Source organism: Aulonocara sp. 'chitande type north' Nkhata Bay, linkage group LG22 (assembly GCF_057382095.1).
Source record: "Aulonocara sp. 'chitande type north' Nkhata Bay isolate Kocher_YH1m ecotype deep benthic linkage group LG22, A_spYH_male_GT1.1, whole genome shotgun sequence".
Classification (NCBI taxonomy): Eukaryota; Metazoa; Chordata; class Actinopteri; order Cichliformes; family Cichlidae; genus Aulonocara; species Aulonocara sp. 'chitande type north' Nkhata Bay.
Window position 1 is genome coordinate 21,397,300 of NC_141364.1, and position 20,514 is coordinate 21,417,813.

Below are 20,514 nucleotides of genomic sequence, written 5' to 3' on the forward strand. Positions count from 1 at the left end.
TAAAAGGCCGTATGTCATGGTTTGTCTGGCCGGCCTCAAACGTAGGACTCAGGAATGAAAGTTCATTGAGTTTATTTCCAGTTTTGGTGCATCTAATGTTACATACAAAGTCTGTTTGAAGTGCTCAGTTCAAAAGTCCAATACGTAAAAAATCAAATGGAAGAAGGTTTCCGTGAATCCAAGGCCATCCTAAGAAGAGACACATTAGAAAGCTTTGGCAAGTAAAGTGAAACAGAGACTTACAGCAAGGCCACATGGAAGCTACTGCCTTTATAACGCTCAGGCGAAGACTGATTGTCAGGTCACAGCTTAAATAGCAAACAGCTGATTGCTAGATGATCCAGGAGGATCCTGTAAGGCAGGTAAACACACTCACACACAGAGGAGCAAGAGAGACAGAGAGAGAGAACAAAGGGGAGAAACAGTGGAGACGCAGAGGAGGACTGGAGGACCATGACACCGTAACTCACCCACAGCCTTTAATACATGTGTCAAAATGAGGCTTTTGTGTCAGTGAATGAGTCATCGCTACCAAAATAAAAAAGTTCTTTTGATAATGTGGACAGCAAGGCGGTGAGAAGTTTAGATATTTTGTCAGGATGACAGTGGCCTTAAGAGGTGTCTTTTTCTCACCTTCACATTTCCTAACTGCCTGACTTTTTAAAAATATTTTCACATATCTTGACGTTGAAGGGCCACTGATAGAAACTTTTATTTTTCTGAGAATAACTGATTTCTTGTTGACAAAATGAATGCAGATGACAAGAGCACAGGTTTTACGTTCATTGTAAAATACATGTAATGTGAGAGGAAACATATGTTGTATTAATGTAGGGTCTTTATCTTACAATATAAAAGCACCTTGAGGCAACTGCTGTTGTGATTTGGCCCTATACACATATGATTGGAGTGAAGTGTACAAAAATGAGACAAACTATGATGACAGTAACGGAAAAAATGAACATTTACACAAAGCTGCACAGATTAAAACATGTAAACTGTCTTTAAGTCTCAGCAAGTCTTGCCAATTAAATAAACAATTCTGCATGTAATGACTTTTACAATCATACAATTTGATCAAACTGTAGAACAAATAGTGTACTATTTGTGTACTGCTAAAAAAAAATTAATGCAACTCTCTATTATTGAAGTACAAGACAATTCTGGGAAGCATAAACCATTAAAACATTAAAACCATTTAACATGCTTCAGTGCAAATGAAAGTGACAACAGGTTTGCACCTGTTGGAGACACAACAAGAAGACCATTAAATGTAGCAGGAGGTAGCCACAGACTATTGCTCCCTTTTTATTCTTCCTGACTGATTTTTAGCTAGTTTTAAGTCTAGTTTTTTTTTCTTTGCAAGCTCCTTTGACTAGTTTTAAGTCCATCTCCTCTAGGATGGCACATTTAAGTTCATCCCTCAGCACAGTCTCAAGAGTGAGGAGGCGATGGCGGGAGACAGGCTGTTACATGTGGAGAGCTGGCCAGGGCTGTACAAGGGCATAAATCTAACCTTTGTGCACGGAGGACCATGAGGAGCACTGCCAGAGCCCTACAAAATGACCTCCAGTCAGGTACTCATGGATGTTTCTGACCAAACTGTCAGAAACAGACTACTTTTTTGTGGGAACTGTGCTCTCAGCCCAGCACTGTGCTGCTGGACAGCCCTTTTCAGCACTCCTCTTGCAATGGTCTGTCTCCTGTTATCGCTTCCACTCTCTTGAGATTGTGCCGGGAAATGCAGGAAACCTGGCATACATGTATGTGCCATCCCGAAGGACTACCCGTTCCTGAAGTTATGGGCAGTTTTGCTTGTCTCTTTTACAATAAGAAAAAAAAAGGATTGTTTAACTTTATGCTTTAAAGTGTTTTTTCTTTTCCCCCCTCACGACTCAGATGCTTTTCAAGCCTTTCAAATGCCATGTCATACTCGCACACAAAGCACTTCTACTGAAGCCAAAGACATGCTGAAGACTCGCAAGCGGCGGCATCAGCGTTGAGAATGAGGAATCAGGGCGATGTTGCAAAAAAGAGGATCTTTGGTTATTTTTAGTTTTCTTTCCTCTGCCTTTGGGATGGACAGACATACAGTATATGGAGTGAACAGTGTTCCTTTTAAAAATGTAGCTACGCACACCCACACATCCGTGCAGATCCTTCCACATTTAGTGCTACACTGTCCCACTCAGCAGATGTACGTTTACGTATGTAAATCCACACGTGTAACTCGTTTGCACAAACTGTCAGCGACACGGAAGCTGCACTCCCACACACACACATATACACCACTTTCCATTTCCACAGGGGCTCAAGATCGAGCGCTCTGAAAGTAGTGCAGCATTATTCCTCCTTTGGAGACGCCACAAAAAGCTTTTGTACGACACAGTGCTGCGTTTTTTGTGTCATGTCTGCGTGTCTGTGTCTTCATGAGTGAGTGTATGCGTTACAGTAAGCCCCTTTTGCAGAAGTGTGGGAATGGGCCGGGGGTATCATTGCCCATCAGATCCAGAGTGTCTTAATTGGATAATTGTTGCGAGAGAGCGTGTTTAGGCCGCTTGGCTAGTGTGTGTTTATGTATTCATGTCTCTCGATGCTTTAATGAGTTGCCAGCCTATTGAGAAAAGCATCAGGATAAGGCCAGCATTTGTGTGTCTGTCGAGCCTGCTGGTGCGCTCTTCACTTTTGTCTGTGTTTGCGTGCGTTCGTGTGCCAGAGGGTTATCAGCCATAAAAGGGAGCCAGTCATTGCTGCTAGTGTTAGATAGGTTTTGTTGACAACGTCGCAACATACTTTTCTTTTTGCTTCCTAATCCTTTGAGCAGTCAGAGGGCTTAAAATGTGAGATCAATGTTACAGCTGCAGTCAGATCTCTGTGCAATCAAACAGCTCGGGTGATTTTTAGTCATCACGAAAAATCAATAGCCGCAGTTCTCAAGTTGATAAGTGTAAACAATGTGGTAATGGCTATTTGTGGTTATTGCCGCAATTCTGAAAAGTCTGTTGAGGTTCGCAATCAATGCTCAGCGGCAGTGTTTCTGATGTACAATTTTCATACTTTAGTTCACTTTGGAAAGAGCATAAAAAATCCATTTAAAGTCAGACTGCCTGTAGTAAAAAGCACAGTGTTATGAAACTGCTTTTTCAGAAGAACCATAAATGATGTTCTTTAATGAAATTTCGTGAAAACTTGAATCCAGTGTCCACGTGAAGAAGAATAATCAGGTTTTGCCATATTGGATTTCTTTTTTCACCAACGCACATAAAAGATCTCAGTGATATTGCTAAAGGTTACGAAGAGTTCATCAATTCAGATTCTGCGGTTTGAATAGATAAGTACTTATATAACTGAATCTGTAAAAAGGGGTACAACAAATATAAAAATCAGTAAATAGTGGTTACAGAGTTGCTATTTATTGTTTATCGTGATAAAAATACTTGTACAGATAATGATAACCTAATAAAATGATCATTAATAAAAAAAAATTTTAAACAGGGGAAGTATTTTTCTATTTTGTCTTACCTTTTCTCTTTATCAGCTCTTTTTTTAATTTATGCAGCCCTCTGGGTTCTTGCTGTGGCAAACATTTGCCAAGCATCTGTGTGGTTTTACAATAATCACTCTGGTGGGCTGCAGTGATTTTTACAGGAATCATTGCAGTCCATGATGATGTTTCTGAAACCAACTGAATTACCAAGTTTTCTGTTTTAAAGAAATTTGGAACCACCAGAAGTAGAAGTCAGTGTTTCTTTCTCTACCTTAAGCTTTGTTCTTTTAGGTGCCACAGATACTTTAAACGTAGCGTTGTGAAGCTGTTTGTGTCTGTTTGCAGGTGGACCGCACAGAGGTCATCCGCAGCAGCAGCAGCCCGGTTTTCTCCAAGATTTTCTTGGTGGATTATTACTTTGAGGAGGTCCAGAGGCTCCGCTTTGAACTTCACGATATCAGCTCCGGCAACAATGGCCTCCGTGATGCTGACTTCTTGGGAGCCATGGAGTGTACCCTAGGACAGGTCAGTGAGTCTCTTGATTGGATTGTGCACTCTAAAGGAAGAGCATGCACGAAGCAAGCAGGTCGATTGGGAAATCGGTGTGACTGATGAGTGCAAACATAAGTGAAACAGTCACAATACTTTACAAACTGTTATTCCTACTCTCACCCCCACGGAAGTTAAAAAAATAACACATAGCTCCTATAAGTCAAGCTTAAATTAACTGAAAATTAAAGAGTGTGAGGTAGGTCAGTGAATGTGAGAGGAGTTCAGAAACAATCAGAAATGTGTGTGATGTGAGTGTTTCTGGAGGCGAAAGCATGACAGAAATGCACTTGTAACCTCCGAACTGGATTCACCTTGTGCATTGCAAACAGTAGGTACAGTAAAAAAGCATACAAATCTTCCTCAGAGCAGCATGCTGTTGGGATAAGAATCGTCTACTTCAGTATGCTCAGTCAGCTACTTCGTTAAAACCACGGCAGGTGAAGTAAATAATACTGATGATATCGTAATAAGGCTATTTTTTCTCAGGAAACCTCAGGCCTTGGCATTTGATATGTGAGTGTAACTAAATAAGATTATTATTTTAGACCAAGGACGCCCACAGTGTCGGCAGCACTTCTTCCCCCCAGAGGATAATTGCCCCAAACGCACCACAAAACCTGCTTAGAAACGGTTAAAGGAACAAAACAAAGAGCCTTAGACATTGACCTGGCATCCAAAACTCCCCAGATCCCAATCCAATTGGGCAACCATGCCATACATATGGAGGTCAAACTCAGCACACAACCTGCATGACGCTACACTTTGGCACCAGATGCCGCAGGCCATCCTCACAGGTCCTGTATGCATGCCACAAAGAGTGGCAGCTGTTTTGGAGGCATGAGGGAGACCTACACAGTATTAGGTTTCAATGACTAAAAAACAACTTCAGTTGTGGAAGGATGTCAGCTTTCAGCCTGAGTTCAGTTGATGCACTGTCTGCATTAACATGCTTTCTCCGTCCATGAGTGCTTCTGATAAAAAGCCCTGAGGGTGCCTGAACTGTTTTCAAAGCCTTTATATGTGCTTGTGCTAAACTGTATACCCTTGTTATTCACTTAATGGATTTGTGCCTCTTTAATGAAGAAGTTTTAATCAATATTTAAAGATTTGGTTTATTTGCATTTTTCACTCAATATCCAAGAGCATTTAAAAGAAAATTGTTATTGCACTACTACTCATTAACAATTTGAATAAGTGCATTTGAGGGAATTGCTATCTAATGTAATATTGAATGAAAGGAAATAGGACGCGCAGCCCAGTGTTTCCCTTATCTTTAATGTCAGGTCTGCAGTTAAAGGAAGTGTTTACTTTTTACTACTCATCAGAGACAGCACAGAGCTGGTGGATGTATAACACTGACTTAAGGGTGTGAAAGCTTCTTGGAGAGGTTGTTTGGAAGCTATTGTTTATATAATCATATTATAACTCTGTTAATAACTGTATTTGAAAAAATAGAGGTTATGTTTATCTTCCATCATATCATTTGAAGCAATAGTGTGATCATTTTCCTTTTTCTGTGTACGATAGAAGCCCTGAATAGTTGCTAGAGGAAACGCTTGTTGCAGACGCATTGCATCAGTGATATTGTAACAGATATTGACATGTTGCATGTAAGCATTTATACCTGCTGTAAGACTTAATTCTGTTATAATCAATGTTGTTGTTTTTTCCTGCTTTATTGGCAGAACAAAAAAACAAAACCCAAAAAAAGAAACCGTGACAGCACATTGTAGGGAAACGGAAACAATGAATAAATAAGGACAATGAATGAGATTCTAATTACTAAATGCCTCAGTAGTGCCAGTTAATGGTGTCTAAGGATCAGACCAAACGTCCGAGTGCATGCCAATAATTTTCAGTAGACTCACAATGGACACACCGGCATTGCACATAAATGCCGTGTAGGTGTCACACAGGCGTGGATGGTTTCTTTAGTTGTGGCATTAGCATGCAGTGACAGTGTGATTGCAGTAGGTTGTCCACCTGATTTAATGCATTATATTTCATACCAGTCTATATGTCTATACGTCTGTACACGCTGCACCTCCATTAATATCTACAACAGTGCCTGTGTGTATCCGTGCATCGGGGTATTTGATGTAAGTGCAGCGCCTAGTATATTAGGTGCAGTAATCACCTGCGTGCCTAAAATATAATTTACTTTTTATCAACAATTCAGAGGAAGTCTGGGGTTTGACAAAAACACGAGCTGAAGTTTTGTTTGTTGTTTCCAGCTGCGAAGCAGTCTTTCCTCTGAGTTTATTAACAGCTTCATCCCGGCACCAGATCGGTCACGTCAGTGATTACTTATAATCATCTGTTACCCCTGACATGGAGATAGGATCTGCCAGGATCTATGTGAACCTTCTTTGTCAGCAACACAGACAGACTACATGGTCTACTTGCATTGGGAACACACAATAAGCTTTCTTGATACAAAGGAAATTCTAAGTTGGGGATGTAGATGTTTTTAATGTGCTTGTATGTACGTGTACAAATGCCTTAGCTGTAGCAGGAAGAGGCTGTGTGTTAGTCAGTTGGTGTGTTTGACACATCATCGTGAGTGTGCATGCACTTGTCTGCCTGTGTAGCACGTTGTCAGGCTATGAAAGAGACTATGAAGTGCAGCTGAAGTAGAAAAAGGGAGAAATTGTGGTACCTTTGAAAGTCCTTGACAAAATAACACTACTATAAGATTTTCTGCTGGTATTACGACCACCATCATCGCCATCTTCACCACAGCAAATAACAATAAGGATAAATTGGTCTGGGAGAGTGCAAGCAGCAATCACTGCCACTTGCAGTGAAGCGGCGACAGAGCACCACCCAGGAGGCTCCAGAACTGGCTGGCAAAGTCAGTCACCCCAGGTCGACAGTATGTCTTTTGCCACCTTGTAATATTTTAATCATGAATACTATTCATATTACCATAGTTTAATCCTTTCATCTTGTTACTTCGTTTAATTTTTTAAACATTTTCATTTATTGCACCAGATGTTGGTCCTGTTGTGAATCATCCCCACACCCTGGAGGTTTGCTCGATGTCACTTTGCTCCTGTTCTTAAATGCTCTGAGATCCTGAGCAGTGAAGTTATTTTTTAGGGCTAAATTTATATGAAATAGCCAGATTAAGTTGATAACTATGGTTTAAGGGGAGCAACATGGTGGCACAACCTTGTGAAGCCTATGAACAAAAAAAAATAGTTAATGTACAATACATCGACAGTTTAATAATATTAGTGCCAAATGGGGCAGCTGTGGTTCAGGCGGTAGAGAAAGTCATCCAATAATCAGAAGCTTGCTGGCTTAATCCCCAGCTCCTCTAGTCTCCATGTGGATGCGTCCCAAATTGCCCCTGGTACATTCACTGGCGTCTGAGTGCGTATGTGTAATAAATCAAACTGTATGGGTGTGTGTGAAAACTGGAACATGTGGGTTATAGTGTAAAGCGAGTGGAAAGGCAGAATATAAATGCCAGCCAGATAAAAAGTCAGATGTTTCAGTTTTTAGAGACTAAAGTCAGTGTAGAGTAGAGTGAATATTTGACTTGCGTTCTCCAGACAGATGCAAACTCTAAGTGGAGGCTGGAACATCTGAGGTGATTTTTTCTTTCTTTTTGTTTCAGATTGTTTCACAGAGGAAACTGACTAAAGCTCTTCTCAAACAGGGAAACACTGCTGGAAAGTCTTCTATCACGGTACGGTATGGCACGGGTTCCAAAGTCAACCGAACCACGTTAAACACTCCTACACATGCAAAAATCACACACACACTTAGACACGCACACACACACACACACACCACCTCTGTGCACTCAGACACCCTGAAGATAATTAATTTGATGATGTTGCCTGTTCAATCTGTGCTGTAGCTCATTTCCATCTCATTTTCTCTCACCTCCTTCTTACATCTCCGTGTCGATCTCTCTCGCTCTCTCTGTCTGTCTCCTTTCGCCTCCCAACCTTCCCTCTCCACCTTCACTCTCTGCCCCGCTGTATAGGTGACAGCTGAGGAATTGTCTGGAAATGACGATTACGTTGAACTCTCATTCAGTGCACGTAAGCTGGACGATAAGGTTTGTGCACTTTCAAAAATACTCAGAAATGTTGAAGTTTTCCTTAAGATATGAGGGTAATTAATACTGAAGATGTGGGTCTGTGTGTGCATGCTGCCTGGTTGGTGTGTTTGTGTGTGCGTGTGCTTGGAGAAGTATGTGGGCAGAGCTGTGGGATTTGATTATGAAGAAACACGCACAATACACACTAGTACAAGCTGGTATTAAAGGAGGCCTGCTGAGATAGGTGGGCACCCCCTTTCCCAATAACCCTCTTTTATCTCACCACCCCAACCACACACACCGATAACTGTATTAATTTTCCAGCCGGCACATGTGCGCGCGCACACACACACACACACACACACACACACACACACACACACACACACACACACACACACACACACACAGACATGGATGACTAATCCAAACAAGTAGTGCCCTGGGGAAAAGATGGAAGAAAGCATGGGAGTGGTGGATAAATTGGAGAGGACAGGAAAGGGATAGGTGGAAGAAACAAAGAAGAAAAGGAGTTTAAAGGGGCGAAATAATGATTCTGTTAGTGTTCGAATGATTTATGGTGATCAAAGGGAGTTCTGAGGGAATGCCTCACATGCGTGTTTTCTCTCTGAAGGATTTCTTCAGCAAGTCAGACCCTTTCCTGGAGATTTTTAGAATAAATGATGACGGCACTGAGTCGCTTGTGCACAGAACCGAGGTAACTGCGCTCGCACATCCGTGGAGATGTAGGCAGCTGTTTTAGTTTGGAAATAAACAACAAGCGTGAACTGTCTTTGTATTTATTGTGCACAGACGGTCATGAACAACCTGAGCCCAGTTTGGAAATCCTTCAAAGTTTCCTTAAACACACTCTGCAGTGGAGACCACGACAGGGAGCTTAAGGTGAGTCTGGGAATATTTTTTCTGCAACAATCATAGTGGCAATGCAACTATTTAAGTTCCTCCAGTAAAATGCAAGACTCATTAAGAGGGCCGAAGTCAAGCAGCACCCGAGTGCTTGCACAGCATCATCACCAGCCTGCATTTTATTTATTTAAAACATAAAAAAAGAAATGCCATTCATTCAATAAATGCGGACAAAAACTTAAAATGACAATAAATAAAGTCGTTTTACCCTTTTTCACCTACATACAAAACATGACATTAATGCAAAGGACAGCGGCACGTACAAAAAGCCTTTGTCCCTTTCTCTTTTCAGTTCCAGGAGTTAAGTTCAGGTCAGGCGTTTTTATGATATCATTGTGCTATTTAAAAAGTCAGATGGGCGTTAAGGAGCTCAGTGGTTATCTTAAACTCTCGCCTTTACTTGTCAGAGGAGATCTCTTCGCCTTTTTGGAAGCAGTGGCCGCCACGTTCGCAGAGAACAGTTATTCTTTGGCATGAATAAACATGAGATTGTTCATTAAATATTCAGAGGTATCTTAACTCTGCGCGGCTCCTGACAGCGGGAGAAAGGGCTCGCGCACGCACGCACGCCGTCGGCTATGGTTTCCAGGGCTACCTGTTTCGAACAGTCAGAGCTTTAGTGAGAAATGGCAGGGCAGAGATTTCTATTCAGACAAGTGCTTTCTTTTCACCAGACTCTTAACTGACCAATGCATAAATGCATAACCCTCCTCTGCAGTGTCTCGCCGTCTCTTCCTTTGTACTTGCAATCGGCAAGGAGCCCATTTCTCCACCTCTTTACTTTTCTTTCTGTCCTTTCGCTGGTCTCTCTCTCTCTCTCTTTGTCAAACAGTTAGTATTCAGGGAATGGAACAGAGCTTCTTCATTTTTTCATTACTCTCTAGCACAGCTCTCAGCAGTTTGAAGTGGAAGCAAGGCTGCAAAAGCGAGCGCTCGCTACCTCGCGCGCGCACAAATTACTTTCACAAACACAAACATGCATGCGGCCCGCAAACGATCACACACAAACATGCACGCACGCTTTAGGTGCGGACTGTGAACAGCTTAAGTGGGAGACAGGAAATTAGGGGATTACAGTGAGTCATTGTTTTTAATCAAGCATTGCTGGATTGCTTCTGATCGCTAGTTGCTGGGGTGACCTCATGCAAGGAGGTTATAATGCAAAACTGCACCGCTGAAGGACTCGTTCACAGGCATTAGAGCTTCACAAAAGACCCGAGTTTTTTCAGTCCGTGTTAACATGTGTCTCTATTGACAAACCTTTTTGAATATCATTGATTGCAGTGACTTTGCAGGACAGCCTACACATGAGAGCCTTGTGCCATCCTTTGAAATGAAAGGACTGAGTCTTTATGATGTGCTTAGCTTTGCCCCACTGACCCTCACTTGATTGAGGCAATTTGTCTTGCTTACTAGCTCCCAAGAGCGAGTCAAACTATTATGTCGAAAAACACACACACAAGCGTAAAGCTGTCGCTTAAGCCGCGTACCTCTCAGCATCCTCAGATTAATATTTCACCGCTCCGTTGCCCCCCCCCCACCAACACCGCCTTATCAATCATTCAGCATGGCATTTCCCTGCATGCCTGCGAGTGCCTGTGTGTGTTCGTTTAGGTAACGGTGTTGCAGCTGTGCTCTAAATGAGTGAACGTGTGTGTGTCTCTTCCAGTGCACAGTTTGGGACTGGGACTCCAATGGAAAACATGACTTCATCGGGGAGTTTCATACCACGTTTAAGGAGATGAGGGTAGAGCAGGAGGGCAAACAGGTGAGAAAATGCGCGCTCGAGCTCCTGCACATGCTCACACGAGAGGAATAAAACAAGTAATGTTTACTCACTGACTCAGGGCCATAAATTCATTTATGCACTGTGAGCCCATTTGCATCTCTGTCAGTGCTTTTATTCACATATCCAAAATAATCCTCATTTAAATAAAAGCAGAGCTCCTTTTTAATAGCTTCGCATCATTATGTAGCAAATACATAACGAGTCAAGCAAATTCCTTCTGTGCTCCCTTGATACCATCTGCATTAATTGTGTGTATCTGTGCGCCTAGATCCAATGGGAATGCATCAACCCTAAATATCAGATGAAGAAGAAGAATTACAGAAACTCTGGTGTTGTCATTCTCAACCACTGTAAGGTAAGGTAAAGCTTTTTCTGTCTGCGTTCCTTCTTTTTTGTGCAACAAATGGTTATTTTCATTGTTAATTTAAATCTCAACTGACTGTTTGGGGGATTAATTGTTTGACTTTTAAAGCATGAGATAACAGTGGAAAAAAAGACGTGCCTTCTAATTGCTACTTTTGTCCCATTAATATTCATAGACCTAAATACACTATTTTTTATAATTATATTAAACAGAGAAAAGAACGATAAATGCACAAACCTTATTATCATTGTGTTTCTGACTATAAATACATTTTATTTTGCTAGGAAAACGGGAAAAGTGAGGAGCAATTTATTGAAATTTGCAAATTTACGTGGAAATGCACATATAAAGCAAAAGCAGAGTTTGTGCTATTCAATATTTGACCATCTTTTTTTCCTTTAACACAGCCTGAACTCTCTTAGACAAGCTTTCTTGTAATTTCTTTAAGTAGTCTTCAGGAATAGCTCTTCTTCTTCTTCTTGAAGGGCATTTCAAAGCTCTTCTTTGGATGTTGACTGCCTTTTATTCCGTTCTCTGTCAAGATGATCCCACACTGCTTCAGTAATGTTGAGGTCTGGGCACTGGAGGCCAGTTCATAACTGATGGTGCTTTGTTGTGTGTTTCTACCCTTGTATCCTTTACTGCATTAGCAGTGTGTTTTGGATCATTGTCATGCTGAAAAATAAAACTGTTACCAATCAAATGTTTTGATGGCACTCTTCTGTGTTCATAATTCCTTGGATTTTGAGCCATGAAAGAGCCTCCTCCATGTTTTACAGAGGGTTGTAAACACTCACTGTTGTACCTCTCACCTGGCCTGATTACTTGAACTAAAACCTTCCAATCTGAATTCATCACTTGAACCTGTTGCCACTGATTTTCAATCTACTTCTTTTGTAATTTGGCATAACTCAGCCTTTTCACCCTATTTCGCTTCCTTAAGTTTGGCTTCTTGGCAGTGATCCTTCCACTTAGACCATTTCTGATGAGGTCTAAGTGAACATTAGATGGATCAACCACAGGGCCAGATGCATTTCTTGGGTCCTGGGTCAGGTCTTTGCTGGATTTTTTTCATACTTTTTAAAGACAAAAATTTTAGCTACTGTTCATATGCAGATTTTAATGCCTCTTTGAAAAGCCTGGAGAAGTGTGAGAGAAACACATAAGAAAATCTGGCTACTTGTAACAAAATATATAGACATGACAGGTTTTGACTTTTGCACAGTACTGTAACTATACAGACAAATGTCATCGAAATTGCTATATTTGTATATAAAATGTATTTGTTTATTTTTTTAAATTATTTTCCCATTTAACAGCACTGACTGCATTATGTCCAATAATTTCTGTAGTGATCACCTGACTGTAGGTAGCACTTTCTGTCATAATCGGGCTGTCAGTTCATTAATATAGGGAAAGGGCCCATTACATATTTTTAATAAGAAGCTTCTAGTTCAATATAAATAAAAACAAACAAACAAACAAAAGAAATAACTGGAAAATGGGTGGGAAAAATGGAAAATAAATAAATGAATAAATAAAAATGGGTAAATCCGATGGAGAAATTACTAGAAAAGTAAATAAATAGTATTAGTAAACTAGTAATCAATAATATTATGGGTTCTTTTTTTCCTGACAGATTATTAAAATGTATTCCTTCCTGGATTACATCATGGGAGGCTGCCAGATTCAGTTCACAGTAAGTTCCCTCAAATGTAATCTCTTTAATGTTTACATCAATGTGCCTGTTTGTGTCCGTCCATGCTGTGTGAGCGTACATGTTTCCATCTCAGGTGGCGATAGATTTTACAGCATCCAATGGAGATCCTAGAAACAGCTGCTCCCTCCACTACATCCACCCCTACCAGCCCAATGAGTACCTCAAAGCACTGGTGGCTGTAGGAGAGATATGCCAAGACTATGACAGGTAGAATCCACTCCATCAATCATCGTTCCACCTAATGCTGACACAAGGGCACACATCCAAACACAGACACACTCTGGATTTTCCCTCTGAGAATCAAATCCTTCCACAAAAGTCAGCATGAAAAAAACCTCTTCCTTTGCTTTATGAGCCTTACAAAGCTTTTGTCCATTATTTTTACCCTTCTCTTTTTTCCTTATATTTATTTCTTTTTCCCAATGAAATATGTCTGTCTCTTTTTCTCCAGTGATAAGATGTTCCCTGCATTTGGATTTGGAGCTCTGATACCCCCTGACTTCAAGGTAGGACATTTGGGAGCATGCACATGTGTGCAAAAGCAAAGGGCAGAGTGGGTGGGGTGGGTCTGGAGAATTTATATTTAGATTTGAGATCTTTTTGGAGGCTCAGCTTGCTTTTGATCAACATGAAAGGGGAATACATCTGTCAACCTGTAAATTGGACTGAATGCATCGTGCTGAGTGTGAGTGGTGTGTTGTGGCAGTAAAAAGGCCTTGTCTTTTCTGCCCTGCCTGAAGGTTTCACACGATTTTGCTGTGAACTTTGATGAGGACAATCCTGAATGTGCAGGTGAGCTACCCACACCCTTCCCCTCCCCCAAACACGGACACAGAGGCATACACACACTACTTCGCTTACTCAGGCTCGCGCAAACATTCGCATGCACAACCAAAGCAGTCCCCTGCATGCCTCTCATATCTCCCTTGCTGTCGGTCCCATATTCCACCCTTTATATTTTTCCCTGATTTTTTTTTTACCCTGTTTTTGCTCCTCACAAATATGCACAGACATACGCACGCGTTCGAACACGCACGGACGCACACGCAGCTGGGAGGTTTGTCACTATGCTGCTGGAAGTATTTCAGGCTCGTGTACACAGAGAAAAACAACACTAATCTGTATGTGTGAAATGGGCTTCTGTGCTCCTCTCTTCACATAGCTGACGTTCCCGCCGTGACGGCGTGTGTGTGTGAGGATAATACGGGAATATTTTGCACAAAATGCTCGGTCACCTCACAGTGCGGTCACATACACAGACTCTGATTCATCTTAGCAGATGCTTTTACAAGTATGAGAACTTTTGGCTCTCCAGGGTCAGGCAATAAACAGAAAAATGGCAGCAAAAACAACCCACGTGTGTGTGTGTGTTGCAGGGATCCAAGGTGTGGTGGAGGCCTATCAAAATTGCCTCCCTAAGATCCAGCTGTACGGGCCCACCAACATCGCTCCAATCATTCAGAAAGTGGCCTCCTCTGCCTCAGAGGAAATGCACACCAAAGAAGCCATGGTGAGCGAGAGAAAGAGAAAGATGGAGAAAAAAACCAAACTCATTTGGTCTTGTTATTGTGTCTGTTGATGTTTGCACTGGCACACATGGAGAGAAGCAAAAGACAAATAGTAATAAAAAGACAAAAAGAAATTAAAGGATGAATCAAAAAAGAAAAAAAAGATGAATTGAAAAGAACTTGGAGCGATTGATATTAATTTAATTCTGGTCATAAATTTTAGAGCAGAAATTCGTCTCTGACTTAATGCCTACTGCTTCTCTCTGGTGGATTAAAATGAGTTTTATTCAAATTAGCCCCTGACAAGAAGCCATTTTTAAAACACAAATTTAATTGAACATGTATTCTTCATTTCTCCCCCTTCCACCCACAAATACCCCTCCTTCCCCTCACCCCCTTTACCTATGTCTCACCAGGAATACTTCATCCTGCTGATCCTGACGGACGGCGTCATCACTGACATGGCCGACACGCGAGAGGCCATCGTGCACGCCTCTCACCTGCCCATGTCTGTCATCATTGTTGGTGTGGGCAACGCAGACTTCACAGACATGCAGATCCTGGACGGCGACGACGGGATTCTGCGTTCGCCCAAGGGCGAGCCTGTCCTCCGCGACATCGTCCAGTTTGTCCCTTTCAAGGACTTTAAGCATGTAGGTGGTGGTTGAGAGGGTTTTGGTCAAAAAGCTCTGACTGGTTAATTTAGTACACAGGTGTCAAACTCCAGTCCTCGAGGACCGGTGTCCTCAAACCTTTACATGTGTCCCTGCTGCAGCACTCCTGAATAAAATTAGTAGGTCATTGGCAACTTGACTCCATGCTGAGGTGGCATGCAGTCAACCCTAGTCAAGTAAATTCAAATACATGTATAAATGTAAGTGTTTGGAAAATTGTACTGCTAAAAGGATTTTTATTGCACCATGTTCATTCACTCATGAGCTGATGTAACATGAATGAAATTGCTGAATTGCCACCTCAGCATGCAGTCAAGTTCTACAGTCTTGCTAATGAACTGCTAATTTTATTCAGGTGTGTTGCAGCAGGGACACGTGTAAAAGTTTGAGGACAACGAACCTCGAGGACTGGAGTTTGACGCCCCTGATTTAGCACATTAAAGCTTTCTCAGCAACATTAAAGCACTGGAAATTTAAGGAGGTTACTGACATGGAGGGAAGATGTTTTGATCACTACTAAAAAGGCTATAACTATCACTCAGCTCATCCAGCTGTACTACTCCAACATTCAGTTATCCACAAGTCCCATTCAATTTCATGCCTCGTGTCTAAAAGATCTTAATTATGATAGGGCTGTTTTACAGCAGACATTTAGAAAAAGAAACAGCAGGGAAGCACTAATGAGATTAATGGTAGTTTTGTTGTATTTGGGCACAGAGCCTTAATGTGATTAGTAACACCTGTGTATCCCGACTATTTCAAGTCAAAACGGTTGCTTTGACGAGAGCCTATTTAAAGCACTGATGTTTTTTTTAATTTGTTTTTGTTTTTGTTTTGTACATTGCGAGGTATACGGGTCAGTCAAGTCACATGCAGTATTAAATTAATGACTTGTAACAGTTTATTCTATAAAAGCTTTTAAGTTTAAACACATTTCAGTGGTGGCACGTCGATGTTTAGCGGTTTACCGCTCACCTCACAGCAAGAAGGTCCTGGCCTGGAATCCTGGGGCCTTTGTGTGGATTGTAGACATGTTCTCCTCACATCAGCATGGGTTTCCTCCCACAGTTCAAAGACATGCTTGGGGTTAGGCTAATTGGTGATTCTAAACTGGCTGTAGGTTGTTTGTCTCTGACTGTGCTGCAACAGACTGTGCTACCTGTCCAGGAAGTACACCCCTCTCACCCGATGACAGACTACAGCCCCTAGATTCCATCCAGGGAGTCTAGGGTTCAATACATTTCCAGTGCATTTAAATAATATATAATATAATATATATAATATGCTATCTAAAACTCAAAATTAAGTCTTTTAAGAAGATTTAAAAAATGTTGTTTAAACTCTGGCAGAATTTTCTTTTTAGCTGTTGAAATAATCAAATACATAAATATCTTCTACTGAATATGCGCATATTTGATGTGGCACATTTTTACACTGGATGCCCTTCCTCTCTTCCTAACCCTCCAAGGGATGTGTACCTCCTCTGGGTGTTAGATAAATGTGTTAACCTCTGCACTACAGTGCCACTCAGCATACGTAATTCCCAAAGGTTTGCTGATGAGACAAGTAAAACTGTTTTGACCATCCAGTTTTATTGTTCTCAAATCCCAGGGTTCGCACAGTCTGGCATATTTCATCGAACACAGGATCGAACAGAAAGAAATGTCACTTATTTTTATTTTATTAGTTAATACATTTAATTAATTTATTGTTATAAATTCTATAAATTTTATTTAAACATATTAAGAGTGTGTATATATATGTGTATATATATATATATACATATATATACTGAAATATGCATGTCACGTCACTGACCTACATATGCATGTTTTTAAAGTAGATATAAGTACTGAATTGGTCTCAAGACACATTAATACTAAAAGATTTGGATCATGGCAATAAAAAAAAACTGTTTGGGATATCACTAATTATCCCCACATGAAGACAAGCTTCAGAACCTCAGCAGCTGTGCCTCCTTCTGAATAAATTATAGTTAATAAACATTTCCACTTCATTCCAATGAAAATGAATTCAATTCATAGTTCTGTTATATTGCTGTATTCGATCTGACCAAAACAGACTTGAGACTCAAAAACAAATATACGGTAAATGGCAATTAATCTCAAATAGCATGCAGATTGCAACAGTAACTTTCAAATAAAATCAGACGTCTCTCCCACTTTATGTGGTTTAAAAAAGCGAGGGGATATAAAATTCTCATATTAAATTATATTTTATGTAGTATAATATGCAAAGGCAAGTGCAAACTGAGAAAGTACGACAAGTAACAAAATCGCACAATAATAAAATGTAATTTAAGACTAAACAAAACAAAAACACAATCAGAAGAACACAAATGTTGTGTATATATTTGTGAACACCAATTTCAGTGTTAGGTGTTGGGATTTTATTTGTACTCTGAATTTCTGTCTTGTGTGTGGGGGATATGATTACAGTATTCAGGGGATTGAAAGTGTGACTGTGTGGGCGTAACGTGCTCGGTTTGCTCGTCAGAATTCATCAACTATTGGCTATCGGCCCTCTCTGTGTGTTTTTATGTGCGTGTTTGTGTGTGTCTCTGTCTTGGCATTAATTTTGCCTGCCTTTGACCAGATGTGTTTGGCTGGGTTCGTTATGGTGAGCTTGATCTATGACAAGTCAGGAAATTAAACAATTACGCAGTAATAGAAAGGGAGGAAGGAGTAGGAACATGCCGCATGGACGCGTATGAAGACAGACAGAGACATACTGAGAGGAGAAGGAAGGGTGATGATGGGTGGAGGATGTGAGACAGCCCATGGGTGGTGGTGCTGGTGTTGGAAGGAGGTCAGCAGGAGACCGGAGCTAAAGACAAAAGGGAGCGAGGGAGTGTGTGACAGAGGTGGAGAGGTGATTTTCTGCTCTGTCGTTTCTTTTCAGAGGGGATTAGCAGGACGGAGCTGCTGGGTGACAGGCAGAGTGGGGGATAACAGGTAGATAGGAGCAGAGAGGAGAAAGCATGAGGCAGGGTGGAAATGAGAGGAGGAGGAGGAGGAAGGGTGAGGAGGTTGGGGTGGGAGCACTTTGATGATGCATTGTCTCGGGGAATTATGTGAGACGGAGTACGACAGACTCTCTGACTTTGAGGATTCTGAAGTGTGAGTGCTGTGGCAGTATGTGTGTGTGCCCGTGTGTAACAATGTGTGTTAATACATGTGCTGGAGGAAAGGATAAGGATTTCTTTTCATTCTTTCTTCAGTAATATACACGACTATTGTATATTTTACACATTTTTAAAAGACTTAGTCAACTATCTATTCTTGTCATTCTTTATTAAGCATCTTCTTAATCTTTTTAATTTAGGGATTCACTTAATTAGACACAACCATGTAACTGTTGGTTAACACGAATATCTAATCGGCCAATCACATAGCAGCAACCCAATGCATTTACGCATGTAAACATGGTCAAGACAGCTTGCTGAAGTTCAAACTGAGCATCAGAATGTGGGGAAAAAAGGTGACTTTGAACCTGGCAAGGTTGTTGGTGCCAGACAGGCTGGTCTGAGTATTTTGGAAACTGCTCATCTTCTGGGGTTTACTTGCACAGCGATCTCTAGGGTTTACAGAGAATAGTCTGAAAAAGAGAAAATATTCAGAACGGCCACAATGCTTCGAGCCGAGATGAACGTAACTTAAATAAGCACTTGTTACAGAACAGATCTGCAGAAGAACGGTGTTCATTTTGATTTAGTTTTATTCATATTCTTTTGAGTATTAAGCTATTTAGTTTGAGTCATAATTTAGTCTATTTTTCTTATAGTCTTAGTCTAGTTTTAGTCAACTAAATATCATATGGTTATTGTAGACTAACTCTAAAGTGGATTCAGTTGACTAAAATATAAAGTGTAAAAGTTTGTCATGCTGTTGCTGTGAAAGTTGCTCCACACGGTTTACAAAGCGTCTTATTTTCCTTGACATTAAATGCATAATACCGACTGTGCACCATTTAAATACCGAAGCCTGCCTGGTCTCCAGTAGAGCACCTTTGGGATGTGGTGCAACAGGATATTTGTATCATGGATGTATAACCCACAAATCTGCAGTAACTGTTTCATGTCAATACAGACCAAAATGTCTGAAGAATGTTTTCAGCACCTTGTTGAGGCCACGCCATTGAGAATTAAGACAATTCTGAAGGAAAAATGGGGTTTCAACTAGAGATGGCACGATACCACTTTTTTATGTCCAATACCGATACCGATATCATAAATTTGGATATCTGCTGATACCGATATGAATCCGATATAGTGTTTTTTAATCAACAAAACTGTTTTTTAAAATATCTTGCTGCATTTTGCAAGTCTGCAAGTTCATACTCAAGTTTAAAACAACAACTACACTAAAGCTATTCTGTTATACCTGTATACAAAAAAAATATTTCATAGTTCAGCAATACTGATCAATCTAATAAACTTAAACCTACACCATCCTCCCTATTCTGGTATTTTAAAGAGTACTTAGCAACCTAACTAATAGGGTTCCAACTCCCAGCAACAACAAAATTAAATAAATAAAAAATAGGGAACCACCCCTCACGCGCCACCTCATGATGCTTAATCGACGTAATCAACCTTAATTTGATGCAGTGTGAAAAAAAATGCACAGAAATCAATTATTTTTCAAGAAATATTAAATAGATTCAACATCTTTCTTCAACAAAATTGCAGACTGCACAGATGGTACCTTCCCAAAGTAAAAAGTACTATAGCTTACTAGGGTATATATATTAGACTTAATAGTCACTATGTACAGTAATTGACTTCTATTCATTTTACATCAAATTAAAACTTTGGGTGTCAGATAATTATTTATTAAAAGCTAGACATTTTAAATGAGAATAAGAAAGAAAAGTATGTCTTTGTGCCCCCTTTTCCCAGTTAATGCCCTATCGGCCCCCCTGGCTAAACTTTGCTAGATCCGCCCCTGCACAGTTACCAGCGTCAGCTACATAGAAAAAGATCCTCGAGTAGAAAGTAATATTAAATAAATTCTAACAACAGCTTATCAAGCTTAAACGTGCTGCTGTTGTTCAGCCGCTGGTTTGCTCTTTCTGGCGCAAAGTGGACCAAAAACAAACGAGAGACAGACTCGCGACAGAAAAGCCGATCAGCTGATCATTAAGCAGTTTCACGATTGAAGTAGCAGCCGGAGAGCGAGAGGCAGTCGCTTGTTAAGCTTAACGTGGGAATGCTTTACAAACATTCAGAGATGGACTTACACACTTGCTTTACTTCTCTCGGGGATAACTTTGTCGGAGATGAAATGCCAGGTTGCTAGCGAAGCTCCACATGCTATCCAGACCACAGGTCCCACATGCCACAGCTGCTCTATCACGTGATGCATAGGTTCTGAGGTGAGTTACGGCGTGTTGCAAGTTTTGTGAGGTGCTTTC

At 40.8% G+C, this 20,514-nt stretch overlaps 1 protein-coding gene across 3 annotated transcripts in view; it reads left to right on the top strand.

Moving 5' to 3' along the window:
• Window positions 1–20,514, top strand: part of cpne4b (copine IVb) — a 28,968-nt gene that overhangs the window by 6,639 nt on the left and 1,815 nt on the right. For all 3 annotated transcript variants that reach the window (XM_086279762.1, XM_086279761.1, XM_086279763.1), the window contains 13 exons: window positions 3,833–4,012; window positions 7,665–7,736; window positions 8,040–8,114; window positions 8,731–8,814; window positions 8,910–8,999; window positions 10,693–10,791; window positions 11,081–11,167; window positions 12,816–12,875; window positions 12,970–13,103; window positions 13,348–13,402; window positions 13,637–13,688; window positions 14,273–14,406; window positions 14,821–15,057. In XM_086279762.1, the coding sequence (XP_086135888.1) occupies window positions 3,833–4,012; window positions 7,665–7,736; window positions 8,040–8,114; window positions 8,731–8,814; window positions 8,910–8,999; window positions 10,693–10,791; window positions 11,081–11,167; window positions 12,816–12,875; window positions 12,970–13,103; window positions 13,348–13,402; window positions 13,637–13,688; window positions 14,273–14,406; window positions 14,821–15,057 (1,359 nt within the window). The remainder of the gene's footprint in view (window positions 1–3,832; window positions 4,013–7,664; window positions 7,737–8,039; window positions 8,115–8,730; window positions 8,815–8,909; window positions 9,000–10,692; window positions 10,792–11,080; window positions 11,168–12,815; window positions 12,876–12,969; window positions 13,104–13,347; window positions 13,403–13,636; window positions 13,689–14,272; window positions 14,407–14,820; window positions 15,058–20,514) is intronic.